Source organism: Trachypithecus francoisi, unplaced genomic scaffold, assembly GCF_009764315.1.
Source record: "Trachypithecus francoisi isolate TF-2019V2 unplaced genomic scaffold, Tfra_2.0 Lachesis_group14, whole genome shotgun sequence".
NCBI classification, from domain to species: domain Eukaryota; kingdom Metazoa; phylum Chordata; class Mammalia; order Primates; family Cercopithecidae; genus Trachypithecus; species Trachypithecus francoisi.
The window spans coordinates 57676035-57699680 of record NW_022681459.1 but is presented as its reverse complement, the minus strand read 5'-3'; the positions used below and the strand labels follow the sequence as shown (position 1 = coordinate 57699680).

Below are 23646 nucleotides of genomic sequence, written 5' to 3'. Positions count from 1 at the left end.
GTCACCGATCCATTCATCGCTCCGGTGCCACCTCCGTCTGCTCCCTGCTGCAGGCATGTGTTTGGGTGGGTGTGCGCGTCTGGTGTCGAGAGGTATGAACGGAGCCAGTGTCCGGCCTGCACACGCCGCCGCTGCACATCCCCAGGGAGAGACTCACCTGGCTCCTGCCCAGATGGGGGTCTTGGGGAAAGCAGATCCTTTAAGATCCTGTTTGAGGCTGGGGGAATGGACCAACCCGGAGCCTGGAGGCCTGGTTCTAATTCTTCCTCTGCCTGGTTTGCTGTGTGGCCTGGGAAAACCCTTGCCTGTCTCTGGGCCTGGAGGAGATGAGCATTAGGCCTCTCTCAGTCTCAGCTTCCAGGCTCCAGATCTTCCCAGGCTTAGGTCAGTCCTGGGTGCCAGCAGCGGCCTCTGTAGGAAGATGGGGGCTGCTTTCCTTGGACTCCTGTGACTCCGACCAGGGCTGAGTCCAGGGCTGGGGAACTCGCTCTCACTCTCTGCCTGGAATCCTTCCCTCCCCTCACTTGGCCAAGCTCGTGGCCTGAAGATGCTGCTCGGGTGCCTGGGAGCCTCTGGATGTCCTGAGCACTTCCCATGAGCAACCGCAGGCTGGTACTTGGGCTTTGTCGCTGTAATCCCACAGCTCCCGGTCGCTGTGGGTCCTTGCTGCCTCCCTGCCCCCACTTCCCAGTCTCCACCACCATGAAGCCCGCATCAGACTGAGGGGCTCAGTCATGCTAAGGTGTAAATGACTGACAGCCAGGCCCCAGCAGCCTTATGTTAAAGAGAGTCTGTTAAAGAGAGTCTAGCTTTTCCTGGAGGCATCTGGATATGGAATTACCTCCAGGAATTCCAGGAAAAAGAGGCCTGTGGCCCCATCCAGCATGCTGGGGCAGGCATCCCCGGGGTAGATGTCCCTGCAGGCCGCAGTCTGAGGAGGCAGGCCTGGTTCCAGTCCCCAGGCCCTCCTGCTTTCCCCAGCACCCTCCCTCCTGCAGCCCCCACAGAATTGCTCTAAGTGCCAGGTTTTTCTTCAGTGGTTCCCATGGCAGCAGCCATGGGGGCTGAGGGAGGAGACAGGGAAAGAGGAGGCAGGGCAGCTGTGTGCAGATGCTGTCCACAGAAGGGGTCCAGGATGCCAGCTGGGGGTGTGGCTGGGCCACAGGCTGGGCCTCGAACCACCAGGCCAAGAAATCATAGTACCAGAAGCGGCAGTGGACACTTGTTCCCCCACCTGCTTCCCACGTTAGCCCTTTTAATGCTCATGCAACCACAGGAGGAAAGAGTTTTTTTCATCGTTGTCATCCCTGCTTTACAGATGGAAAACTGAGGCTCAGTGGAATTAAGAGACTTGCCTAACAGCTCACAGCCATTAAGGGGCAGAACCAGAATTTGAACTCAGCAGCTGAGCTCTAGAGTTGCGCTCCTAACCACTACAACGCACTGCCTTGACTGCAGCCAACCAGGTTCTCAGATACAAAAGGTGCTCCAGGGGTCGGGCACAGTGGCTCACACCTGTAATCCCAGCACTTTGGGATTTGGTGATGGGAACACCTTCCTGAGCTTGCACTCAGGACAGCTTGCACTCAGCCAGCCTCCACCCTTGAGCAGTGGGGACTCCAGAGAGCTACAGACAATAAAGTGTCTGTTGGCAGGACCCAGTAGTGGGGTGTTCTGAAATGTGGACCCCTTGTAACAGACACATCTCGAGGGTTTGCCAAACTGAAGATCCAGAGCCTACTGACCAGGCATCTCTGAGGATGATGCTTGTAGACACCATAGCTCGGGAGGCACTGGAAAATGTCTTTAAGAGCCAAGCTTTTTGATAGTTGAGAATCTTCCATTTAAAACGGTGGTCCTCCCCCACCGCCGAGGCGGGCAGATCACAAGGTCAGGCAATCGAGACCATCCTGGCTAACGTGGTGAAACCCCATCTCTACTAAAAATACCAAAAAAAAGTAGCCAGGCATGGTGGCGGGCACCTGTAATCCCAGCTACTTGGGAGGCTGAGGCAGGAGAATGTCATGAATCCCACAGGCAGAGCCTGCAGTGAGCTGAGAGTGCGCCACTGCACCCCAGCCTGGGTGACAGAGCGAGACTCCATCTCAAAAAAAGAAAAAGAAAGAAAAGCTGCTCCAGCCTGGAGGCCTTTGTCCATGCTGCACCTCTGTCCAGAACCCCTGCCTACTTCCTGCACACCCAGCTGGCCCTGGCATGTGTCTTAGCCCAGATATCACCTCCTCCAGGAAGCCTTCCTTGATGCCCTGTGTCAGTCCAACCCCTACCCTGCATTCTCAAAGCCACTGGATGTCCCAGAGCACACTGTTGTCTTTGTTGTTTTGTAGGACTGTCTGCCCCTGGAGATTGGGAGGGCCCTGAGGGCGGGGTTGGGGTTCAAATCATCTTTATGAGCCCAGCACTCAGCCTTAGGTTGTGAATACTGACACCAACACGTATTGAGAGCTGAGGATGGCCTGGGGACAGTGGCTGCTTTGATACTAACTTCCCTGGAGTTTATAGGCTGCATGTCTGTGCGCCAGCAGCTAATAGAAACACCAGCCATTGTTATGTGCCAGTGCCCTTTGCTTCTGAATCCATGCAATGGTGCCATGAGGGAGGAGCTAGTATCCCCATGTCACACATGAGTAAATGAGACCCAGAGAGGCAAAGTCACTTGCCAAAGGCCACACAGCTGGTGCGTGGCAGCGCTGGGAGCTGGACCCAGGATCCTCTGACTTCAAGTAAGCTGATCTTGGGGGAATTCCATGGTCAAATCTAGGACAGATGTCCAGAGAGGGGTCCCCTGCACCTGCATGGTGTGCCCGCTTGTCCTGGGCATCCTGCAGATCAGTGTGTCATTGTCATCGTGTGTGTGTGTGTGTGTGTGTGTGTGTGTGTGTGTGTACTGCCGGGCTCCTGGACTCTGCAGCCAGCTCGCTGGAATTGACACATGACATGACCTCCAGCCCTCCCAGCTCATCCTCACTGTCAGGGAAGGGAGGGGACTGCCTGCAGGAGGTGTTGCCTTTGCTGACTCGCCCTCCCTTGCGAGGTGACTACCCTGGAGGTGGCAGGCGGGGACACCCGGGCCATGGGCACCATGCTGAAACCACTCCCCTGGCCTGCCACGGCTGGCCCTCCCCATGGTCAGCCAGCTGGGAAGATTCAGGTCTTTACAAAACTTTCATAAACGTAATGAAAAATATGTGACCTGGAAAGTAATTCCATCCAGATGCAGGGGTCTTTGTTATGTGGGTGTGTGTTTTGTAAATGGCAGAAGATAAAAAACCAAAGGCTGTTTTATGGAGCAAGATGTGAAGGCAGCCAAAGCCGCAGATCGCAATTTTTTCAGTGTATTTTGGGATATTTACTGATTCAAATTCTTTTGGTGTTTCCCAAGCAGTAAACAAAACCTTCTCTGATGGAGGAATCTCACTGAACGTCTTCCCGGGGCACAGGAGCAGATCCGTCAGCAGGAAGAGCAGCTGCAGCCAGCGTGGGGATGGAAGTTCCCGTCACCACCCCACCAGGCAGTCACATTTGAGGGTGGAGGAGGAGAGTTCCTGAGGCCAGCAGGCCAGAACGAGACATCGGCACAGCTGGAAGATGGCCGATGGCCCCTCTGCCAACCTCACCTAAAAAATGGGAGTGTGGCCTGCTGGTTGCAGTGGCTCACGCCTGTAATCCCAGCACTTTGGGAGGCCGAGGCGAGTGGATCACCTGAGGTCAGGAGTTCGACACCAGCCTGACTAATATGGAGAAACCCTGTCTCTACTAAAAACACAAAATTAGCCAGGCGTGGTGGCGCATGCCTGTAATCCCAGCTACTTGGGAGGCTGAGGCAGGGCACTCGCTTGAACCCGGGAGGTGGAGGTTGCAGTGAGCCGAGATGGTGCCATTGCACTCCAGCCTGGGGAACAAGAAGGAAACTCCATCTCAAAAAAAAAAAAAAGGGTATATGGAGCCCAATGGCAGGAGTGGCCTCGGGTCCATGAGACAAGGTGGATGGCTCTGGCGACCAAGGTGTGGGCGCAAGAAGTCAGGGCTGTGTGAATTCACATCCCAGCTTGGCAAAATTCTGTCTGTGTTATTTTGGGAAACTGAAGCTCAGTTTGAAATGTCTGTGAAATGGGGATACCTAGACCCCCTACTTCATGATGTAACTGTGAGGCTCTGAGATAACATGAGGGCCTGGAGAGAGACAGACCCCAGGAATGCTGGCTCGTGTGATTAAGGCACAGAGAGAGTGCTTAATAGGTCTAGATCTAGAGAGGCGAAGTGCCTTGCCCAAGGTCACATAGCAGGATCGAGGTTGTCTAGTGCAGTGGCGGTGTGTGGGCTTTGGGCCTGGATATACCTGGTGAAGCAGAGTCTGTTACTATCAAAATACCACTGCACCTGGCTGAGGGTGTTCCCAATAGGGTCGATCCCTCTGTCTCTCCTCACCCCACTGGTAACAGGCGTGGACAAGTGACGTGCTTTGGCCAGTGAAACATGAGCAAAAATGCTATGGCTACTTCTGAACAGAAGCTTAGAGACACGACGTGTGTGGCTTCACCACTGCCTTCTCCCTCTACGGCAGGGCCATCCTGCCCGGGACGGGGGCTGCTTCTCTGGCCTTGTCACAGAATGCTTTATCCATAGAACCACAAGAGCCCAAGAAGGACCCAGAGTATGAGCCAAAAGGAAGCCTTTGCTTCTCAGGCTCCCGGGGCCTTTGAGGGTGCTCCTCCCCTCGGCATGACTAAGCCCAGGATGACCGACATGGCGGACTCAAACCCTGCTGTGTCCCCTGTGTGCTGTGTGGCTGCAGGCAGAGCTTCACCCTCTCTGAGCCTCAGCCCTAGTGAACGGGGCTAATGGAAGGTCCTTCACAGATAACAGATGGAGGGTGTCAGCGTGAGTCAGGCCTCTTGTGTTGGAGGAAGTCCTCATAAGTGTTCACTCACTTCCTTCCCCTGGGGAAGGGCAAAGCTTTGGGGCTCAGAAGTTTCACACATGGACAAGGGAGGGACAACAGTCCATGCCTGCACAGGCTGAGGCCTTTGGGTGCACTGTTCTGTCTTCCTAGAGTCCCTCCCCACCTCCCACCCGCTGTGGCCCATCTGCCTGGTAAAGGAACGCCCATGCATTGTGGAAGATGCCACTCCCAGCCACCTCCTCCCAAGAGACTTTCCCTGTCCCCAGAGAGAACTGACCACATCCCCTGCACACCCTGGCCCACCATGACCCCCACACAGAGGCTTCCACAGATTGTTCAGGGACCTGGGCCGGAGTTGCCATTGCTGGTGTCTGGCGGTGCCCTGGCATGGGAAGGAGTGCAGTACACTTCTCATCACGTCAGGGCCTCTGCCCCACCCCTCTCTCTGCAGTCTCTCTATGGCCCATGTGGCTGGAAGTGGGCATCTCGCCATGGTGGTGGGCTTGGCGAGGCTGCTTCCTCTCGCTCTGCCTTCCTGCCAGGCAGCCAGAACCAAAACAAACCATTCTGTTCCTCCAGAAAAATACAAATAAATAAGTCATCAGAAGCGCTCTCCTTTTCCCTGTCACCAGCCCCGCCTTCTGGCTGATTTGCCAGCAGGGAGGGCTGTGGAGGGGCGGGGTGGGGGAGGAGGGGCGATGAGGGAGGACCAGGAGCTCCTGCATCTGCACAAAACCCCTTCCGGGAGTCACACTGGCCTGGTCCATCTAGACGGGCTGCTGGGGAGTGCTAATCTGTCTAGGATACTGGAACATACAGCCTCTTAGCTGGGATCTGGTGCAGTCCCCAATGACACACAAATCCTGGCCTTCTAGAAGCACCAAGGGGTGGCAGAACCAGGGCTCCAGAGCCCCTCAGATCTTGACACCAGTTGTTATCACCCATGTGGTCTGGGACAGGTGACTTCCCCAGCCTGGGCCCCAGCCTCTTCTTCCTCCCATGGTGAGGATTAATGGGCACCATACGTGTCTTACCTAGAGGAGCCTGTGATATCGTGTGGCCAGGGCCCCAAAGCACAGGACAGGCACAGAGGTGGACTCTACTTGGGTCCCCTTGCACACACAGGCCCTCTCCTATCCATTCAATGACTCGGGACTTCAGCCCTGCATCCTGCTCCCCAACGCTCATCCTCAAGTCATCCTCTGCCACCAGTCCAGCCCCACCTGGATACCAGGCCCTACTTCAGCTCCGTGGGCTTGGGTCCTCTCCCCACGGTTCTTGAAACTGGGCAGCTGGGAAGAGGCTTCCATGGCCCACCCGAGTTCTTGATCTCCCCTCAGTGGGGTCGAGGTCTGGCCTAGGCCACCCTCATGGGTCCTGCCCCTGCAGACACCCGAGGTCCTCTGGGGCCTTATCTCACACACGGTCCATGCAGCACAAAGCCAGATAAAACCCTCCAGGGACCCTTGACGGCCTCAGAAGAAAATCTATCTACTGTACCCCCCAGGCTAGACAGGACCCTCTGCCCTCACTAGCTGTTTCTCCCCTGGTTCCCTTTGCTCTTCCACTGGGCTACAGAGAATTCTGCCCAAAAGTGCTCTTTCCTCCAGGCTGTGGGGCTCCCACCTTCTTAAACACTGTCAGATCTCAAGAACCAAGTACCACGCCTCCCTCTGCAGGAACATCTATGACAGGAGAGGCCTGGGGGAGGAGCAGGAGCTGCGTCCTCCTCTGTGTGGGCTCCATACTCACAGCTATGGAGAGGGCAGGTGACGAGAAGATCGCTGGAGAATGACAAGGGCTGGGATCTCCCCAGGACAGCAGCTTAACTGGCGATGATTCTGTGCCCCCACATTTGGCACTATCAGGAGTCATTGCCGGTTATCACTGGGGTGGTGGGGAGGAGGTACACCGGAGGCCATTGGGATGCTACTAAACATCCCACAATGAACAGAGTGGGCCACCCATGGAGGATGACCTGGCCCCAAATGCCAGTGGTGCTGGGGTGGGATCCCTGCTCAGGTGGTCTCTCCTCAGTAGGATCTGCCTCTGTTGGTAGAAGCTCCAGAATGACTAAAGTGATTCCAGACCATCTGGGTTGGCTGCTGGCTCCACCACTAACCACTGCCTTCATCAGGCAAGTGACTCAACTGCTCTGTGCCTCCCCTTCCTGATCTGTAAAATGGGCTGAGGATGGGCTGCCAGGTAGCTGCAGTGGCATGAGGTTGCACGCAGAGACTCAGCTATATTATGTGCTCCATAAACACTTTCTAGGGCTAAAGATTAAAAACATAAGTTAAAATTCTGATCCTCAATACTCCCATTCTCCCCAGGGGAAGGCCTTTATTCTGCAGCCCAACTCTTCGTCAGCAGCCGCCAGGACCCCCTGCACTGCTGGAGTGGAGTGTTCCGTGTGAAATCCTGTGCAAATATGCAGATTATAGAAACTTGTGGGCTTCAAAATGAGGATCCCAGACACCAGTCACCAGACCTTGGAGAAGTCTGGATGTTTTGCCAAGCCCTGTCTGGTGTTTAGCCAGAACTTGCAGCATGACAGGGTCCTCACCCCAGTCCTGGCACTACCCTCCTCTCTCAGGGAATCCGTTCCTTGTCTTATACAAGGCTTGGGTCAAATCCCAGACCTGATTCCAGCCCTGATATGATGGACAGGGCTTGCTGAGTGACTTCACACACAGAATTATTCTAAGGGCTGAGCAGATGGCGAGAGATTCAGGGGAAGCACCCGTGCGTTTGAGGAAGGAAAAGGCTGGGGAGCTGGCCTAGGTGGGAGGTGGGGAGATTTGGAACAGGCGGCTTCCCCCTGAGTGAATGCAGCATGGTGGCAAAGTCCTTCAGCCCCAACATCAGACAGAGATCGAGGCTCACACTCACAACCCACCCCCTCCCTTCAACAAACGCCCCTTTCAAAAAGATTTTTCCTTATCACGAAAAAAGACATCTGCCCCCAAACTCAGCCTCATGCTTATTGGGAAAATAATTTGAAGCATCACATTAAAATCAGAGGAAGATAAGAAGCCTGACAATTCTAAAGACTGTTTTAGAGGCACTAGTCAACACAATTGGACAAGAAAAAGAAGGTAGGGCGGTAAAATTATCATTGTTTACAAGTGGACTAATTGGAAACCTAAGAGAATCAACTGAAAAAAGAATAAGAAATTTCTGTAAGGTGACGGAATGCAAAATTCCTATCTCAAAATCATTGCTTTTATCAAAATTCATATCTCAAAATCATTGCTTTTAACAATACTCAGAGGATATACTGGAAGGAAAGACCCAATAGCAACATAAAAAGAAATAACTCAAAATAAATGCAAAATATTTGTCTAATACCTATATGAAGAAAACTCTAAAATGCTATGAAAGAAAATTTGAACAAATGGAAAGACATTTGTATGGAAATGTTCAACATCATAAAAAGTCAATCCTTGGATTAACCTATGAATTCAATACAATCTCAGTAAAAAATACTAACTGGATTTTTTTGGCAGGGAGGTAAGGTTACTACACAGCTGATTCTAAAGTTTGTATGACAGAAGCTCCAGAAGAGCCCACTAAGACATTAAAATATATTAAAAGTCACAGTGGTTAACACAGTGAGGTACTAGTGTATAACCACAACAACAGAAGCCCAGTGCATATCACACTCTACCTCAATACTCAAATTTAGTATATTAAGGTATTTAGTAAGTTTGCATTTCTTATCGGGGGAAAAGAGATGGCCAATTTAATAAATGGTGTTGGAATAACCAGTTACCCATTTTGAAAAAACAGTAATAAAGTTTAATTTCTACTTTAAAACTTTCATCAAAGTAAATTCCAGATAGTTCAACTACTTAAAGACAAAATATTAAAATGTAAAATAATTAGGAGAAAACATGGTGGTATTTTTAATGACCTCAGAGCAGGAAAAGTCTTTCTTAGCATGAGACAAAAGCCAGAAGCCATAAAAGAAAAAAAAATGATAAAATGTGATTACATAACAAAAATTAAGCATGAGGAAAAGCATTATAAAGTCAAAGTCACACTGAAGAAACATTTGTAGGCAAACATTCAACAAAGAGAAGATGGGAAGATGTTTGCAACTCATATTTCTTTCATATGTGAAAAGCACCCATAAATAAGAAAAAGACCAAAAATTCAACAGAAAAATGACAAAAGACATAAACGGCTAGCTCACAGTAAGAGAAATACAAATGTCTCTCAGGCATGTGAAAAGATGGCCAGCTTCACTCAAAATAGAGAAATGCACGCTGTTTTGAAACTCCATGACTCTACTTAGCATGTTCTCATTACTTTTCTACCAGCAAACTCTCTCTTTCTCCACTCCTGTGCTCCCCTCAATCAGGCCCCTGATCCAAACATATTTTAATCACCTTAAGGAAAAGAACTGCTTGGGATTAATCTCTGGGTCAATGGTGTCAATCAGTATTTGTTAAATTAACGAAAAATGAAGGAAGGAACCCAGTGGATTACAGGCCCAGGCACCTTCTACACCTGAAAGCTTTCCACATCCTTAACCTCACTTAGCTTATGTGGTAACCCTGCAAAGTGAGTATTCTGTGTCCCTTCTTCCTTCCCTCCCTCCTTCCCTCCCTCTTTCTTTTCTTTTCTTTTTCTTGTCACCCAGGCTGGAGTACAATGGCGCCATCTCTGCTCACTGCAACCTCCGCCTCCTGGATTCAAGTGATTCTCCTGCCTCAGCCCCCTGAGTGGCTGGGATTGCAGGCACATGCTACCACACCCAGCTAATTTTTGTATTTTTAGTAGAGATGGGGTTTCACCATGTTGGCCAGGCTGGTCTCGAACTCCTGACCTCAGGTGATCCACCCACCTCATTCTCCCAAAGTGCTGGGATTATAGGTATGAGCCACTGCGCCCAGCTTCTGTGTCCATTTCTCAGATCAGAAGGCTGAAGCTTAGAAGGCACAATGGGCCAAAAGCCCTGGTCATCCAAAGACTCTCCCAGACTCCTTCCAGGCTCACCCAACCTTATAGTGGTTACCCAACCGCCTCCCCAGGGGACAGGATTTTGGGAGGCAGGTTGCCTTGCCTGGGGCCTGAGGCAGTGGGGTTGCACCCCCAGTGTGGTACTCACTTGTGCATGTAACCCTCGGAGCTGGCTGTGAGGTTTGCCTGCATCACCGCCTGGAACTCCGTCTCGTTGCAGCAGTATTTGAAGACCGTGTTGTTATGGTGACAACAGAGGATGAAGGTCTTGTTGTCCGAGAGCCGGGGGCAGTGGAAGCCGAAGTGATAGCGGCCTTTGTGGTCTGTGTATGGTTCACAGACCCGGAAATGTGCAGACAAGACTGGAAGACAGAGTTACCAGGCTCAGAGGGGTCCCTTGCCAGTCCATGGATGCCAAGAGGTAGGGGAACTGGCTGGCCTCTTCTCGGGTCCTGCTTGCTTCTTCCCTTCCCTGGACGCCTTTGTGGTCCACTGTGAACCTCACCTATGGATCCCCATTACCCCCAGCCTCCCAGCCCTGGTTACACTCTCTGTGTCACCCAGACTGGGGGCGGTCCTGGAAGGCAGGGCTGGCTCTCCTGCCTTGGTGAACATGCTTGACATGCAGCAGCCACTCAACTAGAAAATCAGCCTTGACTGAGCACCTACTGTGTGCTTCACAGACCCATCTCATTTAACTCACACAGCCAAGCCAGTTTGAGATCGCACTTTACAGATGGAGAAACTGAGGCTCAGAGACGCCAGGTGACTTGCCCGAGCTGAAAAGTGTTGGAGGGGCAGGAATGGAACTCAGGCCTGGATTCCAAGTCTGGGGCCCTCTCCAGTCTTGTATCGCTAGCTCTTTGTTCCCAGGTGGGCCATAGTGGACCTGTTGCTAAGCCCAGGCTGGCCCGGGTGGCGGCTGGTATAGGTGCAAGGACCTCTTGGGTACCTCTTGTGTCAAAAACAGCAGGCCCTCTGTTCCTTAGTTTCTACTAAACTAGTACCCTAGGTCCCAAGGTCCCCAAGGGCCTGCCTCAGTCACCCCCACCTCATGGTGGCAGCCTCGCCCTGGCCTGGAGCCCTCCCACCCCTCTGCTCGGGGCGAAGGCCCCTATTCAGCCACCAATGCTACTGCAAACCCAGGATGGTATTTACGAGTCTTGCCGATGGTGATAAACAGGATTGAAAGTCTGAACAAATGTAACAATGGAAAAAACCTAGAGCCCACTGTCTCAGGCTTAATTAGTATCTTCATAAAAGAGTTCGTTGTATCTAATTTGTATCACTGAAAAGGGGCTTTGCTGACTGAATACATTCCTTCAACCACAAAGGCAGCGGTTTTGCAGGAGCTCCTCCAGCGCATTGAAAGCTCTGTGTCTGCTGAGAGGTTATTAGACTGCAGCCCACACAGCTCCCCGCCTGCCCACCCCGGGCTGCCGCAGGGGAGTCCCAGCTGGGCTGGGCTGGGCTGGCAGGTGGGCAGGCGGCCTTCATGCACCGGGGTGCTGAGGCTGTCTGGGGGTGGGGGGCATGACATTCCACACCCCTTCCCCCAAAGACAGCACCCTCCTCTATGGAGATGGGCAAGACCAATGTGAGAGAAAGGTCTCAGCTTTTTTGGAGCCAGGGGAGCTCTCCAGGCCCCCTTCTCATCCTCAACCTTAAGAAAGAACAAGACCCCCTCTGGCGATGTGGAGGTTATTAAGGGAGCCCCAGCTAGACAACTGTCTCACTCATCTCATTTATTCCCGTCGTACAGGGGAGAAAACCGTGCCTCAGAGCAGCAGTTCCCAAAGTGTGGCCCCTGATTGGCCTCGAGGGCATCCCTGGAGGGATTGTCAGAAATGCAGATTCTCAGGTCACTGGGCTTCTGCATCAGCAGCTCTGGGGTAGGCCCCGCCATCTGTCCCGGCAAGCCCTCCAGGGGATGCTGATGGGCTTGGGTTTGGGACCCCCTGGCCTAGAAGCAACCGGCAGAGGCAGCTGACCAGTTCCGGCCACTGTCTGGGTCACTGCCCAGGTCAGTGAGGAGCCCCTGCTCACGCTCAGTGTGTGGGCGGCTGGGGAGGGACCAGAACACTCATGCTGCTGGTCAGAAAGTCCAGCTTGGGTGGGACCAGCCCATGAGGTGACCACAGGACTCAGGGAGGGAAGGGACAGAGTGGTAGGGCAGCATGGAGGAGGTGGCCTTTGAGCTGGGCCTCTAGGGACTGGGAGGAGCCTGATATGCAGAGATGGGGGGCTGGGGAGGGCAGGCTCAGTGAGGTTAGGGGATGTGGAAGATTCCTGCCCATTACCAGCGCCCAGCTCACCCGGCCACCGCTGGGCAGTCAGTGCCACAGGCTTTGGTTATTTGGTAATGATGAGGCCTCCCCAGCTGCCTTCCTGGAGCCAACAGAGCCCTGGGCTGGGAGCCAGGACAACAGGGTGGGAGTCCTGGCATGAGGCTGCCTGGGCCATCGTGACCTCTCTCACCTCCTCCCCTCACTGATGAAAGACTCATGGTCTCCAAGGAGGGCTGGGGGAGCGTAAACAGCAGGGCGCAGCCCCCACCTAGAGAAAGAGGCTGTGTGTGCTCTAGGGGCACTAGGGGCAGTAAAGGGCAGCATCCTTGGGCTTCTGCTGTGGGGCACGGTGTGACTGCAGGCCGAAGGACACTCTGTTAGGAGGCCCCAGCAGAGCAGGAATGCGAAGGAGACAGCCGCATTTCGGACCTCCAAGCCTCAACCATGAATGCACCCCTGTGTGCACAGCTCCACGTAACTCCTGCATCTGGATGGCCCTCATTCACTGGCTGGCCCCTCCCCTGAAGCGGTGACCTCAGGGAGGCCACTTTCCTTCTGAGTGTCTCACCTTCCTCATTTGTAAAATGGGCAGTGTGGGTCCGTCCTCCAGGGGCGGTGAGGACCAGGTGAGCCAAAGCATGGAAAGCATCTAGGGTGGAGAGGGCAGCTGGGTGGCCCCCAGACTCCTGGCCTGAGTGTGGCTTTGGCTTTGCTGTTCGGGGAGCCCTGCCAAGCACCCCCAGACACCTTCGTAGCCTCCCTCTGAGCTGCCCCCAGCAAAGGGGCAGGGGCTGAAAACCACCAGGCCGGTGTCAGTGACCCTGCTGAGCATGTGGGCATGAGGAGGTACAGAGAGACACAGAGACAGAGACAGAGAGATAGAGACAGAGACAGAAAGACAGAGAGACAGAGACGGACAGAGACACAAAGACGGAGACGAAAAGAGACAGAAAAAGACAGAGGCAGACACAGAGACAGACACAGAGACACAGAGAGACAGAGACAAAGACAGAGAGATAGAGACAGACACAGACACAGAGACACAGAAAGACAGAGACAGACAGAGACAAAGACAGACAGACAGAAACAGAAAGAGACAGAGAGACAGAAACAGAGAGAGAGATACAGAGATACAGAGACAGACACAGACACACAGAGACAGAGATAGAGACAGAGACAGAGAGAGACAGAGACAGAGACAGACAGAGAGATAGACAAAGAGACACCGAGAGACAGAGACCCAGAGACATAGAAAGACCGAGGGAGAGGAAGCTGGAGAGCCAGAGCGGGGCTCCTTGCTGGGAGCAGGCCTGGGCTGGGGAGCAGAGCTGCCCTTGAACTGGGGCTCTCAGCTCTAGCTGGGAGGAGCAGAGGACTTAGTTTGTGCCCATCCTTGTACCTGGGAGAGGAGGAGCCCACCTGTGACCTAAGCTGGGCTCCCAGGGACAGCCCAGGAGGCTGGTTGGGCTGGAATCTGCTAACTGCCTTGTTCCAGGTGAGTCAGGTCCCTCTCCAAGCCTCAGTTTCCTCATCTGTAAGATGGGATGACTGGGACACTGCCTAACCTTGTCTTGCAGGGGCGAAGGACAGAATGCGAGTCAGGGCTTCTCCCAGGGGTGCTGGCAGCCAGCTGAGCTCCCATGGGAAGTCCCAGGGCTGCGGTGCACAGCAGAGACAGACAGAGAGACAGAAACAGACAGAGACCAGCCACACAGCAACCAACATTAGCTGCTCGCCAGAGGGGTGCCAGTAAGGTGAAGGACAAACGGCAAGCCCCTGTGTGTCCCCAGAACCCCACATGAGCCAGCACGAACCTCAGGAAGAGACCACACCCCCTCATGCCGCCCCCGCCCCCAGCATCCACGGAGGTTTTACCTGCAGAAAACAGCAACGAGAAGAGGACGGCGAGCACGTTCCAGGACTGCTGGCCACAACTGGTCATCGTTTGGCTTGCATTGATCCGTCCAGAGCTGCCTGTTCAATGAGAGCCAGGAGAGGCTGGGTGTGGGCTGTCTCGCCTGACACCGGCTTTGCTGCCCACAGCGGGGGACGGGCAGGCGGGCAGTGGGCAGGAGAGCGGGTTTGTCGGGAGTAGAGGCCGGGTGTGGACGATGGAGACGCTGCTATCTAATTTCCTTTCTGGAATGAATGACCTTCCCCCACAAGCCAACTGTTACCTCCTTTTCTTTTCATGGCAAAATGAGACTTAATCAAAGGAGGACGGATGGCTCAGGTGGTGGAAATGACCAGCAGGCAGATGCTGGTGGGCAGGCGCCAGAGTTGCAGGACTGAGGATGCCCGGCCTGACTCGGCCACCTCGAGGCGCTTACAGGACCCAGATCCCCCGCTGTGTCGCTAAGGTGGAGGGGTTCATGGTGACCTCCATGAACCCCTCCACAAGTATGCACAGAGCCAGGCAGCTTCCCAGGCATGAGGCACACAGCAATGCATGAAATAGAAACGATTCCTCCCTGGAGCCCCTGTGTTCTACTCAGGAAGGCTGACAACACGCAAACAAATGAACGTTTAAAATGCTCCGAGCTTCTGAGTACATATCCCAAGGCGCAGAAAACAGGGACTCGAACAGATACGTACACACACCCGTGTTCCCAGCAGCATCCTTCACCTTAGTCAAAAGGTGGAGGCAACCCATGTGCCCATCGGGGGACGGATGGGTGGCCCGTCACACAATGCACATGACTTCCCAAAAAAGGAGGGAAACTATGATACGTGCTACAGCAGGGGGGTCCCAGAGGGAATCATGCTCATGAACTAGGCGAGGCACAGAACACAGACCACGAGCTTCCACCCACACGGGGAACCTAGAGGAGTCCCACTCACAGGGGATTTGTCATCGGGTCAAAAGCAAAATGGAGGGTGCCAGGGGCTTGGGGGAGGGGGATGAGGAGGGAGTGTTCCATGGGTACAGCCTCTCACGTGCAGCCTGCTCCCAGAAAAAGCTGGGTTGGGTCCACACCAGGAAGCTCACCTGCATACCTGGGGCGGGGTCTGATGTGAGGACGGTGGGGTCTGGAGAGCCCTGAATCCCACCCAGGTGGGAGACCCTGAGGACTTCCTGGCCTGGCTGAGCCACCCTCCCATCCCCCAGCCCCACCTCCGCCATCTGCAGAGCAGACTCCCTGCCCGCTCCATTCTGTCCACGCCAGGTGAGGCCCTCCACCCCCCGGGAGGATGGTTTCAGAGTTGAATACACAGTGCAGGGATCTGTCACCAGACCACACATTTCTGAAAGAAGAGATGGTGGAAGACAACGCGCAGCCCAAAGAAACAAGTCCCTCTGCTTGGCCAGACTGTCCTGGCACCTGCTCTGGGCCCCAGGAGCCAGCCAGCCGCTGCCTTGCCCTCCAGAGCTCACAGCCTGGTCAGGGAGAGCAGAGGGGACACCACCCTGGGTCCCAGGGCAGCTCCGAATGCTGCTTTACTTGGGGCAGAGTTAGGGCTCAGGGCAGGCAGAAGGGAAAGCCACTCAGGCCTCCCAGAGGTTGGAGACTTTCAAGGCCAAACGCACAGCGCTCATGGCCTGGCCCTGGCCTGGGCTCTGCTTCTGCAGCCTTGGTCTCCTCCCCTCTAGCATGGGCATCGTGGCGGGAGCTGGGACATCAGGTGCTGACCTTGTGAAGTCTGGTTTGCCAGAACAAGGGAAGGGACTGTCAGGATTGTAAAATGCCACTAGAACACAGGCCCCTAACACGAAAGCTTACTCAAGCTTACTCATCTCTTCCTCTGGGGAGGGGCCCCTCCCATCTACCCGCAGGTCTCTCTGCTCCCACCACTGCCCTGCTCATTCCTGGGGGCTGTAAGCTGCTTAATGGCTCTGAGCCTGGGCCTCCTCCCAGCCTCCTTCAGGCCCCCCTGGGAGGATGAGCCCAGGTCAAGCATCCGGGAGTGCTCAGGAAAGGATTTCTCCTGCGGAGTCCTATGGATCAGCCCTGGAAAACGCGCCGTGGGAGTGGAGCGTGGTGGGACCTCTGAGATGCCTCCCCGATGCTCCATTCTACACATGGGGATGCCAAGGCCCAATAAGAGTTGAAACAGGTCCCCAGACTCCAGCTCCTCTGACCCCCGTAGGGTGGGGCTGCCCTACTTCTGTGGCTGGGGCTCAGCTCCAAGAGCTGGTAGGTTTGTTGAGTGAATGAGGAGGATCTGCCTCAGCCACAGGCCTGGCCCCTGCTCCTGCTGCTCCAACTCCCTACAAAGCCTTGAGTGTACTGGCTGATGTAGGGGGGCTGTTGCTCACCCCGGGGGGTGCCCTCCCTTCACCCCTAGGAGTCCAAATCCTGCACCACTTTAGAAGCTGCTCCAGTATGACCTCCTCCAGGAAGCCTGCCATGATTCTATCAGCTGGAAAAAGTTTGCCCCTCCGCTGAGGCCTAGAGTTTTCCACCTCTTCCTTCATTCATGTGTTAATTCATTTATTCATTCACTTATTCTCTCAACACCCACTTGCTGACCTGCACTCGGGGCCAGACCCTGGGATGGGCTCTAGGAACACAGAAAAGGTGAGTCCCTGCCCTCAGGGAGCACAGGCAAGGGTGCCTAGCAGTTTCCTGTTATGTGATTCTCCCCAGAACCTCTTCTACTAGGTCATGAGGGTCCTGGCCAGGGTTGGCCCTCAGCCCCCGATCTGCCGAGCAGACCCCCACCTCTGCCTTCCCAGACCCAGGGTCCACAGCTGGAGAGGTCTTTATGGTCCTGGGGGATGGTTCCAGAGATGAACGCACACTACACAGATGTGCTGTGAGACAATGTGGTTCTAGGAAAGGACGGTGTGCAGCCTGAAGCCGGTGGCTGGGACTTAGGAGTTCCATGGACTGGGTGGCAATTCCAGCCCTGCGGGACACCAGCCTTGGGCACTGAGGCACACCCCGTGGTCATGTGGGTTTGCACACTGCAGGTGTCCTTGCCACAGCACACTGTGGTCGCACTGGTCCCACGTCCAGCCTGGGCTTTCCTTGGGGGTCTGTTCAGCATCCATGGCCCGCCTGTGCCCCCACTCCCCTTAGTCTGGCCTGAGATGAGTCAATGTGCAATCAAAGCTGCAGCCTGTATGCTAGACAAAAGCCCTAGGGCTGTGTGGGGAACTCTGGATGAAGGGGTCAGGGGGCTTCTGCATGAGGAGGTAGGGGCTGCCCTTACTCCCCAGGCCCCCAAGGCAGCTCAGGGCCAGAGCTGAAAGCTGAATCTTCAGTAGAAAAAATAACCCACTGTGCGTCACGAGAAGTTACCTAAGTAAAAATTCCATTTCTAATGATCTGAGACAGCAAAGCTTAGAAGCCAGCCTCCCCATTCCAAGCTAGGTCAGAAAGCTACTTTGGAAACCTCTCCGGGCCTTGGGGACCAGCCAGCTGCTGTGATCCCAGTCAGGCTTCCAAGAGGCAGCCAGCCTCAGGGCCACGAGTTCAATAGCACTGATGTTCACAAAACCAAAGCCATCACCTTGGGTCCCTCCGTGGGGTGTGAAGAGGGGGAACTGAGCTTGGGGAGCTGTGATGACGATGGGTGTGCAGAGGGGACCTGGGCTCAGCGATTTGTGATGACGATGGGTGTGCGGAGGGGACCTAGGATCTGGTGGCTGTGATGACGATGGGTGTGCGGAGGGGACCTGGGCTTGGGGAGCTGTGATGATGATGGGTATGTGGAGGGGACCAGGGCTCGGAGAGCTGTGATGACGATGGGTGTGCAGAGGGGACCTGGGCTCAGGGATTTGTGATGATGATGGGTGTGCGGAGGGGACCGAGGATCTGGTGGCTGTGATGACGATGGGTGTGCGGAGGGGACCTAGGGTTTGGGGAGCTGTGATGATGATGGGTGTGTGGAGGGGACCTGGGCTCGGGGAGCTGTGATGATGATGGGTGTGTGGAGGGGACCTGGGCTCGGGGAGCTGTGATGATGATGGGTGTGTGGAGGGGACCTGGGCTCGGGGAGCTGTGATGATGATGGGTGTGTGGAGGGGACCTGGGCTCGGGGAGCTGTGATGATGATGGGTGTGCGGAGGGGACCTAGGATCTGGTGGCTGTGATGACGATGGGTGTGTGGAGGGGACCTAGGGTTTGGGGAGCTGTGATGATGATGGGTGTGTGGAGGGGACCTGGGCTCAGGGAGCTGTGATGATGATGGGTGTGTGGAGGGGACCTGGGCTCAGGGAGCTGTGATGATGATGGGTGTGCGGAGGGGACCTAGGGTTTGGGAGCTGTGATGACGATGGGTGTGTGAAGGGGACCAGGGCTCGGAGAGCTGTGTTGATGATGGGTGTGTGGAGGGGACCTGGGCTCAGGGAGCTGTGATGACGATAGGTGTGCGGAGGGGACCTGGGCTCAGGGAGCTCTGATGATGATGGCATGTGCAGAGGGGACCAGGGCTCAGAGAGCTGTGATGACGATGGGTGTGCGGAGGGGACCTAGGGTTTGGGAGCTGTGATGACGATGGGTGTGCGGAGGGGACCAGGGTTTGGGAGCTGTGATGATGATGGGTGTGTGGAGGGGACCTAGGGTTTGGGAACTGTGATGACGATGGGTGTGCGTAGGGGACCTGGGCTCAGTGAGCTCTGATGACGATGGCATGTTACACCACTGGGCACCATCACCTGAGAGGCCCCACAAATGAGGTCTGTGGGACATCACTCCGGCAGCCCAAGAACAGGCCCAAGGGTGTCCACCATCCTCCATCCTCCTGTGGGCCCTGCACTGCCTGCAACCTGGGGCTGCTAACCTGGGCTGGCTCACACTGGCAGAGCTCGTGGTGTGCCAGGCTGAACCCTGGTATTTACCGCACTGTCTCAAGTGACCCCCACGTCAGCCTGAGGAGGTGGATCACCAAGCTCCCATCTCAGAAGGGGGAAGCTGAGGCTCAGAGAGGTGAAGTGACTTGCCCAAGGTCACACAGCCACTCAGTAGCAAAGTTCACTCTACCTCCTGGCACTGAAAAAGCTTCTGAGAGCTCCCGAGGACCCCCAGAAAGCACATTAACCACAGAGATTAGATTTATCCTCCCGGGTTCTATTTCTCTGAAAATTGGTAAACTGCCTAAGATGGCAGTCCGTGGCCAAAAACAAAACTGAAACACTTGGAAGAACATTCTGGCAGAGTGGGACGTTCCTGAATGCTCGTTTGACCATGGCCAGAATCACGAGTCAGGCATGCGTCTCTGCGGGCCACCCCTTGGGTCAGCCTGGGACTGCTGTTCGGAGATTTGAGGATTATTTTTAAACACCGAACTTGGTGAGGCTGGGGAAGGAGAGGAAGGAGGGCATGTGAAGAGAAACAGAGCTGAGAAGATGAATTAAACCCCACCAGGAACAGCAACGGATCTGTTTTAGTGTCAGCCAGGCTCAGCAGGGTGGGATGCAGGAGGGCCTGCGGGGCGGGGCTAGGACCTCAGGGTCCCACAGGCCTGGACGCCGGCCTGATGCCTGGAGACTCCCCACAGCACTGGGGGCTTCCCGCCAGCCCCTCCTCAGCCCACCATGCCCCACTTTTGGGCACGACCAAGCACAGCTCCAGCCCATTGCAGGACTGGGTCTATGTGAACAGGGCTTGGGGGTCGAGCCCCTGCCTGGGGCCAAGTCCTGGCTCCACCTTCTGTATCCACATCCTATGTGACCTGGGGTGACACCTGAGCCTCAGTGTCCTCAGCCCTAGAATGGGGATGAACATCGGCAACTAATTCACCAACTAAAGGAAGAGAGGCATTGAAGCCTTGGACAGGCCTGGCCACGTGCTTCTTGCTGCTGCGGTCTCTGACTCTGCCTCTTTCACCAACCCAAGCCCTACGGCCCCTAGACTCAGCTTTCCCAAGTACCCACCTAATCACCTACCTGACTTCTTGGGTTCAAGGCTGCACTTTCACCTGCGGCCCCTTGTAGCCTGGCCCTGTGGCCCTCTTGCCCTCCCTGTTCCTGGAGCTTCAGCCCTCTGGGTCTGTGGTACCTCTGAGCCTTTACTCATGCTGTTCCCCTATGCTAGGACCCCCCTTCCCCTCTCCAAATCCGCAGCCTGGAGGCTCATCTGGGGCGGTCATCTCTCAGGGCAGCTCTCCCGCTGTGATTCTCCCATTCCCCAGGTGAGCTTCTGACACTCTGGCTTCCCCCTCTTCCCAGGGTGGTCTCCGCCTGTCTTGAGGCTAGGGCAGGGTCTGGGTGGGGTTCACCCGGGGCCAGCATGGGCAGGAGCACTCTGTGAAGCCTGCCTGGTTTGTGTCCTAACTTGAGAGAGAGCTGGGAGAACGGAGCATGGGCAGCTGAGGGCGGCAGAACCGGGACCTCTGCCCCGGGATTGGCCCTCCTTAAACAAGGACGACGCTCGGGCCTGAGCCCCACAGGATGGAGAACAAAGGACACGTGACCTGTTCCCTAAACACGTCCCACCTACTCTACAGTCGTGGGGGGCGGGAGGCTGACCGTGGGGTGAGGATGGGTCTTGCCCAGCATTCTGGGCATGAAGCGGCTGGTGGCGGCACTCAGGAGTCCAGGCCTTTGCCCAGCTGATCCTGCCCCTGGACATCCCTTTCCCCACCTTGTGTGTCCAAACTGAACCCGCCCATGGGACGTGGCTTAAGTGCCACCTCGCCCATAAGCAGCCCCGGCTACCCGCCCTCCTGACCCCACTGTTCAGGGAGTGGTTTCTCTCCTGGTCGCCACTCAGGGATCACCTAAGGAGTCTTTACTGACGACCAACAGTGTTGGGCATGGGGGATTCCTGCTGCCATGAGCCTTACAGCCTGCAGGGAGGCGGTCACAGACAACAGATTACATAATGATCCGTAATTCTACCTAGGTATGATGATTAGCAGTGGTAGCATTAGCACGGATTAGCAATTCAACAGGGCACGGCTCTCTGGGGCCCCACCAACAGTCCTGCGGGTAGGCAGCGGCCCAGCAGAAGGGCAGCAGGTACAGACAAGGAGACAGGGGCTAGCAGCTGCAGAGCACCCAAGCCGCGGGCGGAGCAGGGCGCACAGTGCTCCCCGTTCCTCACCCGTTCCCTTCCCACCCAGCCCTAGGCTGCACCCTCAGTCTCCCTGTTACGCAGATGGAGAATGCGGGGCTCAGAGAGGGGACTCAAACCCCAGGGTCTGCTCCTGTGTCCTGTCTCCACGACTCATAAGAGTGTTTACCCCCACAGGCAGCACTTGTGTGCATGCCTCCCTCCACACAGCACACACAGCACACACACATGGGTGCACACATATGTCATCAGGGATGTTTAACCTCCGCAGGTTTCCCAGTCTCCAGGGTCTTTCCTCGGTAGTGCAGACCTAATCCTGACTTTGTGAACTTTTGTTTTCAGGACATCCACTTAGAGGTTATGAAATCTCACTCCGAAACGTGAAGTCCAGGAATAAACACTTTGCGAGGCTCCATGCCTGCATATGAAGTGAGATCAAAGCACGTCTTTGTGACCCCTTCATACCTGCGGGAGGAAGCGGCAGGAGGGAACTAGGACATCTTTCCTCGCTGTGCTGGCCAGGACTGAGGCAGCCGGAGTACATGGCTGGACAGGCAGCTGTTCACCTACAGCTGGGGTGCTGGGCTCTACGGCTGACAGCGAGTGAGAAGGGCCAGCACCTCACACCCCAGTAACGGCCAATGTGACCTGAGCCCTGCCGACCCAACGCCTAACCCTGCAGCGGTCATACCTCCAAACCCAGCCCTGCTGAGACCTTTTCATTTTTGCTCATCTCTGTGGGCAGCACAGGCCTGGCACATAGTAGGCCCTTTTTAAACACATGTTAATTGGCTGAATGAACATAGGCAATGATCATCTCCATTTCTGAGATAAATAAACCACAGATCAAAGAAACTAAGTAATTGCCCAGAGCTGGAGGGTGGCAGGGTTGCAATCTGAACCCAGGTCTGCTCAACTCCAAACAGGGTGCTGGGGGCGACCACATAGGCTTTGCAGCGAGTCTCCCTGGCTTTGGATCAGAGTTTTATCACTAACTAGCTGGGTGATCTAGGGCAAGTTACTTCACTGATTTCTGTTTCCTCATCTGTGAAACGGGAGCCGTGCTCCACACCTTGCAGGTATACCAAAGATAGAAAGGACCAGAAGCTAGCAGGGCACCCAGAACATTAGCAGTTGATCCATAAAGGGTTCTTATCTGATGTTACCCACTCCACTGTTCCCAAAGCTGATGGTTTAGGTACCAGAGAGGGTCCTGTGCCCCCTGGCAAATGAAAGTGTATTTGAACTCCATGTCTACATCTGATTTCCCCAGTTCCTCTTTCCATGCTTTGCCTGTTCCTTTAGTTGGCCCTGATTTCCCTCTGCCTTATCTGTTGGTTTACTGCTTCCCTGCCTGGTACGAGTTCTTCAAGGGTGGGAAATTTTGTGCCTCTGCATTGCCCCACCATGCTTTGCACACAGTAGGTGCTGAATAAATGTCTGCTGGCCATAGAGTAGGAACTCCATTAGCACTCATTGGCCTGGTTTGTTTTATTGCAAAGAGCAAACTTCCAGATGGGAACAGCAGAGATCCAGGCAGGAGATCTCCTTCAGCTGAGACAGGGCCTCAACTTCTATGGCCACCCCCAGGAGTGACCATGGGCCATCAGCCCTGGGTGGAAGTCCCTTACTTTAGCCTAGAACCCAACTCCAGGGCTCTGGTGGGACAGGTCGCCCTGAGTCCGAGGCAGCCAAGGTGGGCCAGCTCACACCCCCTGGGCCCCCACTGTGCCCCTACCAGGCGGGTATACCACTTGCTCCATGGGGCTACTCTCAGGGTCAGGGCCACAAGGAGAAGCACACTGCCATGAAGGGTGCTGGCCTGGGTGCTGGAATTGGGAAGGCATAAAGGTGACCACCAACCTGGAAACCTCTCCTATCTCCCCAAATCCCTCCCTCAGTGGATAAACATTACAGTGTATCCCCAGTAAGGCTCTTGTCCCTCACGGACACCTTTCCCCGCTGAATCCACCATGCCCCAGCCAGCTGGGCTCTGGGTCCAAGTTACAAACTCACTTGTTCCAGTGATTTCCCCTTTTGAGCTCCTGGCCTGGACCGGTTCTGCACCCATCAAGTTCTCTGGGCGTGCTACTCTCTTGAATGTTGGAAGTAGGCACTGCTGTGATCCCATTTTACAGATGAGGAAGCTGAGGCCTGGCGAAGAGGGACTTGAGCAAGAACACACAGCTGAAAGGGGCTTAGCTGGAAACCCCAACCCTGCTGGAGGCCCTAGATGCCCCACTGTCCTCCTCGGGGCCACACTGGGTCACAGGGCGAGGGGCTCCAGGCCAGACTCAGTTTCCTGCCCTATTAAGGGGACAGCTTGGCTGAGACAATCGTGGGCCTTCTGCAACTCAACAACCCTTTATTTCTCTCTGTCCTCCTGGATTATTTGGTCGCACCATGGAGATAAAATAACCCCTGGAAATCCCAGAGGCATTTTTTTTCCCACTGGAGAAACACAAAAATATCACATGAAGAATGAATCACTTAAAGTGTCAGTGCA

At 55.0% G+C, this 23646-nt stretch overlaps 1 protein-coding gene across 3 annotated transcripts in view; it reads right to left on the bottom strand.

Moving 5' to 3' along the window:
- SHISAL1 (shisa like 1) overlaps positions 1-23646 on the bottom strand; it is an 87264-nt gene that overhangs the window by 42561 nt on the left and 21057 nt on the right. For all 3 annotated transcript variants that reach the window (XM_033233680.1, XM_033233682.1, XM_033233681.1), the window contains exons 2-3: positions 14053-14151; positions 10038-10251 (exon numbers count right to left, since the gene is read on the bottom strand). In XM_033233680.1, coding sequence (XP_033089571.1) covers positions 10038-10251; positions 14053-14119 — 281 coding nt within the window. In that variant the 5' untranslated portion in view covers positions 14120-14151. The remainder of the gene's footprint in view (positions 1-10037; positions 10252-14052; positions 14152-23646) is intronic.